The 11,831-nt window shown below is 37.3% G+C and overlaps 1 protein-coding gene across 1 annotated transcript; it reads left to right on the top strand.

Annotated features, from left to right (window-relative positions):
* The first annotated feature begins 378 nt into the window (after positions 1-378).
* LOC101168700 (plakophilin-1) lies at positions 379-11,719 on the top strand. The gene is made up of 13 exons (XM_023954930.1): positions 379-884; positions 1,248-1,336; positions 2,554-2,969; positions 3,092-3,233; positions 4,796-5,003; positions 5,445-5,607; positions 6,349-6,466; positions 6,808-6,975; positions 7,888-8,058; positions 9,791-9,944; positions 10,123-10,309; positions 10,444-10,528; positions 10,826-11,719. Exons 1-13 carry the CDS (start codon positions 689-691, stop codon positions 10,898-10,900), a joined length of 2,172 nt encoding a protein of 723 aa, XP_023810698.1. The 5' UTR covers positions 379-688; the 3' UTR covers positions 10,901-11,719.
* The last annotated feature ends 112 nt before the right edge of the window (positions 11,720-11,831 follow it).

Below are 11,831 nucleotides of genomic sequence, written 5' to 3'. Positions count from 1 at the left end.
ACTTTATTGTATCCGTATTATAATATGGATTTCTCTGATTTTGGTATGGGTCAATAAATTCAATGAACATTTTGCCGAAGACAGATCTGGTTGGATGGTGGGAATAGAAATTGGTTCATCGATTAATCATTACATGCCTAGTATTTTCCAATATTGACATAATACATTTATTTCGTTTTGAAGGATTTTTATAATGGTATAGGTCGATTTGAATAACAACTTGCCTCAGACAGATCGATCTGGTTGGATGGTAGCAATAGAAATCGATTCATCAATCAAGTCAATTGTTAAATAATACATGTCCACCATTGTGAACGTGTATTCTCTCTCTACTGAAGTATTATGTTAGGGCTGGCTCATGCATAGTTTTTCACTGGTGCTTAATTCCACTTGTGTGCAGACGTTCCAAAAATGGCAGCAGTCAGTCAGGAAGTTTGGTTCTACAGTAGAAACTCCACCATAGCTGCTTCTATAGACATATGCGTCCAGGCACGCAGAAAGAAAGACAGAAAACGAGAGTGAGCGGCAGTCCAGTCTTTCAGGTCTATTGTGTCTTCCTGGGCGCGGTCTTCCTCTTGGCGCAGGACAGGGCAAGGTGCGCTGTTTTTTTCTTTTTTTTTTCTTTCCCTCACTCGGCACAAACTCCCGTCCGCCTCTCCATTTTCAGATCGTCCGGACGCAGGTCAACATGTCGACTTTGGACGCGCTGAAAAGTGTCACGGCGCTGGTAAACGTGGACGACACGTCGCTGGCTCTGCCGTCCCGCCACAAGCAGCTGACGGGGGAGCAGCGGGTCCGGGAGCAAGTGCTGACGGTCAGGAGGACCAAGTCCAGGCTCCTCAGCAGCAGCAGCAGGAGCGGATCTGCGCCTCTGTCCCCAACCAGTAAGAGCAGGACGGGGCTCCTGCAGGGCCACCGCTGTTTTGTCAAGTCTATTTAGTGCTATGGTTTTAGAAAAAGAAAAACAAAACATTTTTGCACACAAATAAACTAAAAATTTATCTTTTCAATATATAATTGTCGCGTTAAATGTTAAGAAAACTCTGCTTATATGCTGCTGCCGATTGTCAAATCTATAGTTTTTCTGTCCCTTGTCTCTTTACTCTCTCTTTACTTTACTCTAAAAGGTCATAAAGTTTTACTGCCATGATCTTTTTTTCCTTTCAAAGACAATAAATCTTCTGCTTCTAATAAGATGTGTTCTGTACATAAGATAACACCTGATAAAAGCTGACATTTCTCCCCAGGCCCTTTGGATGACTCTGTGTTTGTGGATTCTGCAAAGTCGATTTCGTTCAATGGAAGCCTCTTTTATGGCAATGGATACTCAAAAAGTGTGAGTTGAAATTTGTTTGATGTGTGAAACATATGGTCTTTTTTTCGTTGATGAGTGGAGAGCCTGCAGTGAATAACAAATGATCTTTTTTGTTGTCTTAAAGATAAGTTTTCATAAAGTTATAAATTATTCACAGTTTAGATTAGATAGGGAGAAATATGAGCTACCCTTGATTTGTTGGAGTCACTGTATGTGCTAAACAGCTGCATTTCACTTATATAATCATTTTTAGATATATAAGTGCCTATTATTTTGCATAAAAACAATTTTACTCAGTTTATGATATATTTACACAAAGTTACCTTACAGAATGGTAAATGTCTAAAGTCAATTTTTTTTTTAATTATTTGCTATTTAACTTTCAGAAATGTTTTTTGTTTTCAAATATGACCCCTTTCTTCTAGGATGTAATATGTAATATGTAATAACACGAGGTGATTTTTATTTTTTTAGTTTGTTGCTTTAAAATGTTTTGGATTCCATTTCCTGTTGTTAAATCTTTAAACATGATTATTCTGTGTAAAACAAGACAAGCCGAAGGGCCATAAAATGCTTACAACCAACATATGATTTATGACTTTGCAGAAAAATTCCTCCTTTTTGCTGGAAATCTTCTCCTATTGAAAAACGTTTCTGCTTCTACAAACGTCCATCTGAGAGTGTATAAGGAGTTCAGACACAACAGAGGGGCTTTTGTATTGTTTTTCCGCTTGATGTGCAGAACAGCCCTTCATAAAGCTTCTATGGAAACCCACAGAAATTCACTCTTTTTAGTGAAATTCTTCCACAAACCTGTTCTGCCAAAGACTTGATGTAGATTGATTTCTGAAAGGTCCAATTGTTTATACAGCTATGTTTTCTCTCATTTTAGTTCTTATGTGAAAATATGTTGAAATCTAGAAAAATTACAAATTAGATTTTCATAATATGGGTGTTATTCTTTAACTTTTAATTGAAAAAGTAATAGATTTTCTGAAATAGATAAATATTACATGAAATAAAATTTTTTAATGTGCAAAAGCTGTTTACAGATCACCCAGAATCTTTGAAAGAAAAAAAAATTAAAGAAAGATGTAACCCTCTAAAATGAGGTGCCAGTCATTGCACCAAAGGGTTTTATACTAAAATAATCTTTTGCAACTTGAATTGAAATTGTGTTTTTTGTGGCTGCTTATACTTTATACAGCAAACTATTTTTTTCTCTCTTGACTCTGCAGCACATGTTTGAGAAAAACATTAACAGACAGATAGCCAACAGTGCCAAAGTGTCCGCTGCCAAAAAATATGCGTCTGCCTATCACCATGAGAGACGCTATGGCCCTGGGGATGTCCCACCAGTGGGGCAGAGAAACACCAGTCGCAGCGAGCCGGATCTGGTCTGCCGGCGCTCCGTGGTACAACCCACTGTCCCGCCACAGAGAAACGTCTCCAAAACCAGCAACTACTTGGCACAGAGGAGCACCAGTCAGTATATCACTGGCTCCATCCCACATCCTCAGCCTCTGCATCTTGCAAACGGCTCTGCTAAGACCAAAATGAATGGCCAGTTCATTTACAGTAAGACTAACGTCAACAGAACACAGTCAAGACCTTCTGTGATCGAATCTACGTCCAAGAGCAAAGGACACTCTGGGTTAGTGGAAAATAACCCAACAGGGTTCCAATTCTTCTGTTGTCTCATGAATATAAGTTTAATCAGAATGTTATGCTTCTATTTATTTAGTTGACTTTTAATATTTTTGTAATTCCTCACAGGATGAATGGAAACAGTGGCATCGCAGATATTACCATGAAGGAGGCTGTTGAGTTTCTCAGCAGTGAGAATGAGCATTATCAGTACTGCGGCACTTCCTACATCCAGCACAGAACCTATACTGATGACAACGCTAAAGAGGAGGTAGTTCACCTCATTTTTTATGTCTTCACTTTATCTCATTATTTCTGCTTAAGAAGCACCTTTACCTGGGATAATTGAAGATCTATAGGCAATTGCCAAAATTAGTCCGCCATATGTATTTTAGAGTTTACTGCCATTTGCCATTTGCACAAACAAATACATTGTGGTTTTCTAAAAAGATGTTTATGATCTCAACTGTGTCTGAAGAGATGCCCCGATTGGTTATGTTTCAACAACAGAAAACTTGTTTTATTTAAAGCTAATTAAAAACCATTAGAGTAGCTTAAGTGATTTTTTTTAGTCTATCTGCAGAACAGGAGCTGTGTGTGAAAGTTTAGAAAACGGTAACACAGATGAGGTGTGTCCTTTTGTTACTGAGATTAAAAGTTGAGTGTAATGCTGAGTAAGAAACACACATTAATTAGGCGTAGGCAGGATTTGGAGAGCATTTTGTTGGCAGCAGCATGTAGGAAGTAAACAGTTGGATCAAAAAAAACTTTACTTTAACTTTAATACAAAACACCTTTTAGATTTTTTTCAAAATAAAAGCATTTTATTGGCTAATGTCTGAATTCCGTTGCGGCTCCCTAACCCCTAAAACACTATCTAGTGCCCTGGATTTTAATACAATTTAGACACACCTTTACTAATTTCTTTTTAAATTTTTACGCAGAATATGATGTCCTCCCTTTGCTGAGGTACAAACCTAATAAGTATTAACATTTCACGTAGACTATTTGTGTTCTGATAGTTAAAACTTGGATGATTTATACAAACTTAATTTAAATTTAAAAAAAATTCTATTCAAACGCAATGCCTATTTTCTAATCTAGTCAGTATTGATGTACAGTTTTCCACACAGACATCTAGGGAAATTCCCATATGCAGAAAAAATAGTCTCACTGGTTTTTTGTGTGCGTAAATCTTGATTTGTAACTCATACAATACATTTCTATTCATATGTACACTCAAATATCAAGAATTTACGAATACGAAATACAATTTACGCACAACTTTGAATTAAAGCATCTTAAAACTATATAGGAATTCAAAACGGCTCCTATGCATACAGATCTTTAAATAGTATGCACCACTTTGTGGTTTTGTCTGTTTTTATCAGGCGATTTATTTGTGTGTACCTTTTAAAGATATGTATGCGTAGGAGCCGTTTTGAATTTGTACATAGATATTCTGCTGTAATTTCAAGTTGTGTGAGCGTAAATTGTATTTTGTATTTGTACGTTTTCGACATTTGAGTGTACACAGTACACGAAGTATGATATGAGTTACAAATCAAGTTTTACGCACACACAAATCCAAAGTTACACACAAACAGGCAGGCACAAGTTACAAATCAAGTATTACACACACACACAAAAATCCAGGAAGACTTTTTTCTCTCCATATTCCCACGACACTGGAATCGTGGCTTCAAACACCCCTACAAAATAACCAACGCCTAATGTAGTAGACGTAGTATTGAATATTTTTTAAGTATTTGCTCTTGTTTTTGAACTCACGAGTTTCCCTGTAGTTAATCCTAAAACCTTTCTACGTTACAGGTTTTACACTTGAGGGGCATCCCGGCGCTAGTAGCTCTGATGTGCAGCTCCAGCGCCAGAGTAAGTCTGACGGCCTCTGCGGCGCTGCGTAACTTGTCTTTTAAAAGTGACAGTAATAAGGAGGAGATCCATCGCTGCGGAGGCATCACAAAGGCTGTGGAGCAGCTCAAAGCGTCAGACTCTGTTGACCTGCACAAACAGCTAACAGGTACATGTTAGAACTGAGGGAAATCTGGGCTCACCCTGATACATGCATGCACACAGCAAAACCAAACCAACAAGTCAGACAGAGAGTGCCAGTGTGAAGTGTAACACAATCCTGTTGGTCCTGGCACTTTGAGAAACACAATGCTGCCCTTTGGGGAACACTTTCCCATGTGGGTCAACTACGTGACTCAAAGATTTTAAAATATTGCAATCAAATTTAATTCGATTTTTGTGGCTGAAAGTTCCTGCTGAAAATGTAGTTACATTTTGTGTTACCACAGGCAAAGAAACATGCATGTTGATTAAAAAAAACAGGTTGAGAAAAGAAAATGTTCTGACAATGTTTAATATCAAGACAAAATGTCAACTAATAACTTCAGAGTGAATCAGTGTGGAATGAAGGCATGGACCGAGCAGCTCACGTTTCTCTGTTTCTCTCCAGGCCTTTTGTGGAATTTGTCCTCATCAGACAACCTGAGACCTGAGCTGCTGAAAAGTGCTCTCCCTGTCTTGATGGAACGTGTCATCTCGCCTGACACAGCCAACCACACCAAAAGCTCAGAACGGGACTCCGATGTCTTTTATCACGCTACAGGATGTCTTCGGTAAATCAAACAATAAAATAATACATGGCTAAAGCAGAGCGCATACCATGACTTTGGCCAATGATTGTCTTCTTTCAGAATTTATTCTCTTTGAGCAGAATAATATAAATGAACAGAAGTGCTTTTCAGTTGTTTGTTCTGTTGTTGGTTGGCAGGAAATCTCACTACAGAAGATCTGTATTTTGTGATTTGCCCATTAGGGAAAATAATCAGCAATTTAGTTTGACAGTTGATCTTTCAGTTAAGTGTAGCCACATTCATTTTACTATTTCATCCTTTATCGAAAAAACATTTATGTGTCCTTGTCTTGAGCCAAAATGGTTTAATCCATACTGTGTTGATTTTTATCGAAGAAATGTATTTATTACAGTCACAAACTGATTTATTACAGTAATTCTTGCTTTTATTAAGACAAAGACATGCTTTCACTAATTTTTAATGCATTATAATTTCATTCATGAAAGATCTTCATTTATTAAGATAGTATTTACTGGTTTTACTTTATTGCCAAATACAATTGGTTTTAAATAAAAAAACTCCTCAGAATTGAATTGAATCGTGAACTTGTGAATTGAAATTAAATCAATTTATAATGTCGACACTGATATTAGCCATATAACTTTGATAATTTTATTAAAAGAATTAACCACTTGGCATTTACTTTTGTTATTTGAAGTGTTCAGGCTTGTATTAATTCTCTAAATCATCAGTGCATTAAATAAGCTTGTTTTTGATCCACAGAAACCTCAGCAGTGCTCGGGGAAACAGCCGACATTCCATGAGGACACAACCCCAATTGATCAATTCTTTAGTCAGTTACATTAAAAAATGCGTGTCTGCAGAAAGACCTAATGATCTGGTGAGAAGAAACAATTATAGTTGCTCTTGTAAGGTACTGCAAGTATCTTTTCTAGGGCGCAATAATATTCAAAACCTTTAGGTAAATGAAGACAGGATAAGAAGATAAACAAATGCAGCTGAAGCTTGAGTAACTTTAAGAGAAGCTCAGTGAAATCCTTTATACACTTCATACAGTGAGGTAACAAAAATACATACAATGTTCTCCATTTATATTATTATGAATTAAAGTCTACTGTTGCTTTAACACAAACATTACAAAATAAAAGCTTGAGACTAGAATGTATCGCTTTGGTTAAGTTTGATGCTTTTTACCCATTCTTTTCCTCCCTGTGTGCCCAGTCTGTGGAAAACTGTGTGGGCGTGCTGCATAATTTGACGTTCAATTTGGAAAAAGAGGCTCCAGGTTTGTTCAGTAGGATGTTAACCTTGGCCAACACCCCGACCCCGAAGGACAACACCAGCATTATGAGCTGCTTTAGTTCACCAAACAAAGGGCCCGAGCTTGAGGTGAGTGCTTGATTTACAATAAAACCACTGCCCAAATGTTAAAAGTCCCACTTTGATCATCTTTGGATCTATTTTAAAGATGTTCCCAGTGGTCCGTTAGCTAGGATTAAGCTGTTTTTGGCCAAAAAAAACTACCATTTTCTAAGACATAGTTTCTGTAGAGCGGCAGGAGTTCAATATAAATTCACTTCTGACTTGTGAACGGGACAGTTGGTGCAGAGTAAAGCCCGCCCTACTGACCGTCATCCATCTGTTTACACTCTGTCCTGCTAGCTTACAGCCTCACACCTCAGCCTCACAATGCCAGTGCAGCCGTACAGTTTTGAGCCAGCTTGGATGATGAAAATGAAGACATGCATGAATCTAGTCGTCTTCAAGGGGATGCATCAGAATGGAGCGCAGCAGGGAGCTTTTTCCAACTGCATGTCTGCGTCTGCCCCTGATTTACAACAATTAATAAAGAATACTCAGAATTGCAATTTTTAGCTGAATTTTCTTTATATATGCTCTCCATTATGAGAAAAATATCACAAGATTTTCATCTGAAGTGGGTCTGTAACATTTTATCAAAGTTCCACTGAAGTCTCTTTCAGTTTGTCTAGACGTTTTTCTTGTTATAATAACAGTTTAGGTGAGTCATAGTGACAGTGAGGCTTAGCACTCTGGGAGTTTGTTTTGAAATTGTCCTACCGATTTTGAACGTGGGCCACAACATGTTGGCACACCCAGTTATTTTAAAAGCAGAATGTGTCACCAAGGGAAAGCCTTTGTTTAGACGGTTGTCTAGCAACATCATCTCAAATGAGTCTCCTTATTTACTCAAAGGAATGCTGCATTTCTGCAGAGCGTTTCTGTTTAACAGTGTGCGCTGATGTGTTAGAGTAAGCACTTTTCCCCATCTTTTTCACACAGCCTTGTTTTGACTACCCAGTTGTCGAGGAATCACAGGCTAGCGGGGCTGGCTGGTTGATTCACTCCACAACGCTGTCAAGTTACCTGTCTCTGCTTAAAACAAGTCAGCGAGAAGAAACACAGGAAGCGTGCTGTGGAGCAATGCGGAATCTGACCGCACAAGAAGGCACCGTAAGAACTGAGACCTTATTTACCACCTTTTTCTTAATTGTTTTCAGTTGAAACAACAAATGGAGACAAATAAAAGTTACATTTTGATTTGTTTTGGTTGGTGCTTTAATGATTCACTAACCTAAAATGGATCCAGGACATCTTTAGCCAAAACTTCAACCAGTGTGACTCAGAGATAAATACCTGGGCACTGAACAGTGCAGGTGAAGTTTTCCAGATTATTTCTCGCAAGATAATCAAGTGTATATTAAATATGTGTACAAACAAACAGGTAAAAACGAATTAATGGTAAATCCATTCTCATTTTAGTTTCATAAAGTTCAGCCCACTGTTGTTTTTCTACATCAACATAATACAAACAGAACATTATTAAAACATTCTACCAGACTGTATGGTCACATGTCTTTGCTAAATTCAAAGTGTTTCCACACATTGGACTGGAATGATGACTTGATCAGTTTTTGCTGTCATCACAATGTTGTCCGCCGTGATGCACTTGGTCGTTTTTACGTTATAGCTACAGTAAATAAACCTACCATATCTCAATCCAAATTGTATTTTCCAGTATCGAAATAATCAATTTGTTTCATTTTTAAACAAATTTGAAATGGAATAGTTCGATTTGCCTCAGACAGATCGATCTGGTTAAATAGCAGGAATAGAAATCCTCTAAACGGTGAAATCAAATAATTCTTACACCCCTAGTTTTATGTCAGCAACTGTGATATCTAGAAAAGCCACTGTCTCCTCGGGACACAAATGATAGAGAAAAGATTCATTCCTGAATCTAAATTGCTAATACCCTTGAAGGATTTTTAGTAACTAAGTCATGAAAGCTGGCCTGACCTGTCAGTGTTCTGATCAAGACGCAGCAATTATCATAGAGTTGAATATAAGTTACCAAAACTTTTAATTTGTAGAATATTCTTTTTATCCTTTTACTTTCAATAATATTGCACGTAAACATGTTTTGTTTTTTTTAATTCTTCACTCTAAAATGCTCAATAGTGCAGGTTCTGTTCAGGAATGTCCTACTATATCGGCTTCACTAGGTCCCTGAAGCAAGCATTCTCTCTCCGTTGCTAAAGAAAAGCTCTGAGGCTGTCCCAAACTCTCAAAAACCTCTAATTATGCCTACAATTAATATAGTGTCCAATTGAAAAGTAAACACTGGAAATCTTAAGTTTGCAAAAACAAAATATGAAGTGGTCAGTATCATTAAATCCTGGACTCTATAAGTAGCATCACCTTGAAAGAAAAAAAAAACCTTGAAGAATGTTTTTGTACATAATTGGAAAATATTTCAGGCATGAAATATGTGTAACCACACAATTCAAAAAAAGAAAAGGTTGATGAGTCATCATTTTCTAATGAAACGCTCAGGCATGACAAAGCAGGGCGAACGTTTCTGCCTATGTATTTTTAGCATATACACATGAGACTTTAATATTTCCTATAAACCAAATATATGTGCTTGAAAGCAGATGCAGTTTTTAACAAAAATCTACAGTTTTTACAGCTTCCAGCCAGCTGGTGAACTGCTTAAAATTTAAAACAAGCAGTAATGAGAACATGTTACTCAGAAAATATTAAAAGTATTTCTCAGAACATTATGAACGTTTGATTTCTTTTTTTTAAATAAACATTTCTGAATCACATTAAAGAGCCATGCAAATGTTTGCACACAGTAATTTTGTGAATTCAGGAGCTTTTCTGGTGTGTTTTTTTTCAGGTCTCCAATGTTGTAAGTCACATTATTGTGAAGAAACTGGATGGCATGAAGATCCTCAGCCCCCTTGTGAGGTCAAGCAAAGTAAATTTGCAGAAGAACATTCTGACTTTGATAAACTACATGATGAAAAACCCAGACTTGAAAAGTACCATTGGTAAGAAAAAAGTCCAAACTCTAATTTTACATCTGGTTTATAAGCTTCTAATATAGAAATTGATTTAGTAATGAGACGACGGCTTCCAGGCACTTTGCCCTTATGTTGCTGCAGCAATGCCAGTTTTACAAGTGTTTGAGAAACAGTCCCAACTGCTTTATTGGTTTTGTCTCTACAGGTGTCAAAGCCCTGCCAGAACTGCTGGATCTCATCGGACAAGGTCCCAGCGGAGCACATGATTCTGATGACAACTTAGCATTGGCTTGTCAGACTGCCGGCTGCCTGATCACAAAGGAACCCAAGATGTCCAAGAAGTATTTGAAAGACAAACTCATAAAATCACTGACTGGCTTAAGCAATAACCAGTAAGCTGGCATGTCCCAAAGACAAACAGTTTTCTTTATAAATATGTCTAAAGCAGACTGTGTTATAGATATGTCCTAAACGTTCCTTAGTCTAATCTGAAATCTAACTTTTAATGTTCTGTGCTTTTTCTAAGATTTATGCCAAAGTCCAAAAAAGCTGCAAGTATTCTTCTCTACATAATCTGGTCAGATAAAGATTTGCAAAGCTTCCTGAAAAAGGTGAGTCACAGTTTACGCGTAAGTGCCAAGACTTGTCAGGGTTTGGGTGTGTCTCTGACATCTGACACAAAGGTCCACACCTCTCTGGGGTATTTGTGAGAAACCTGGAGAGAAACAATCGGCGTTGATCTCATGAAAGTAAAAGTGATAAAGCCGAGGAAACCAGTCGGTTACTTATGAAGAAACACAGAGGGAAGAAGACCATCGGAAACTTAAATATACTGAACTAGACAGACAATTATAATGTCACTTTAATTAGTTTTTACATGACCTCAAATTATTCTATTTTTCCTACAGGAAGGGATGACCAAGTCCACTTTTGTCAATGACATCACCATGGAGGCTTACAGATCAGCCCAAATTGTTGATTAAGAATCTGCAAAGAGTCGCTCGCCTGCACATCAGAAACCTAAGTGGCTCCCTTTCTCATTTCAGAAGGACAGTTGACATATTTACCTTTGTGCTCTGTACAATGCATTCATGGATCAGGGCTTGTAAATCTCTGTACAAATGTGAGATTTTGTTTTCTTTGTAGATACAATGGTGAAGGTACTTCGAGACGTGGCAGCAATGGAGTTTCTTACTGGTTTGTCATTTGTATTCGTGTGTATCTTTTCATAGGTAGTTTATGTTTCATCTCAGTCAAACCTATGGATTGTATTTTGCACTGAAACTTTTGTTTAATATTGTCAATGAGGATTCATGTAACATGTACTTGGAGAGCTGAAACTCCACCTTCAGATGTGTAAGCCTACGAAGGAATATTTTACATGCTTGTGTCTGGTTAACTACACGATCTTGAAATAATCTTTTTCTTCCAATAAACATGAAAGAAATTTGCAGAACAGTCCCTTGTCTCAGTCTGTCGTAAAGCATTAACATGTTATTACCGTACTTTATTTCACATTTTTCCAAGTTTGGATGTAAACTTAAAGAGGTTGTGTGGTTTTTCTAATTCTTTGATTTACCCCGATAGAGTCTCTGTGTGATGCATGAATATCAGTACTCAGACACTGCAACTGCTGCTCTTACTCACTGTGTTTGTAATGGTTGATCAGATAAGAGCGTTTATAACCTCTTAATCCAACAGCAGCTCAGTGGAAATTTCAGACTCATGGGTAATATTTAACTTGATGAAGCCTTCGGAACAACCAACTCTGTTTGTATTTAAAATTTTAGCTGAAAGATGTGTGCTTGTAAGTGTTTGTGTCCATTTTTACTCAGCCTTGTCAATAAAACCGGGAAAAAAAGAAAACTTTTAACATGAATGATTATGAATGCTACAAAAAACTTTACATTGTAG

Source organism: Oryzias latipes, chromosome 5 (assembly GCF_002234675.1).
Source record: "Oryzias latipes chromosome 5, ASM223467v1".
Taxonomy (NCBI): domain Eukaryota; kingdom Metazoa; phylum Chordata; class Actinopteri; order Beloniformes; family Adrianichthyidae; genus Oryzias; species Oryzias latipes.
This window is presented reverse-complemented; position numbering and strand designations above follow the sequence as displayed.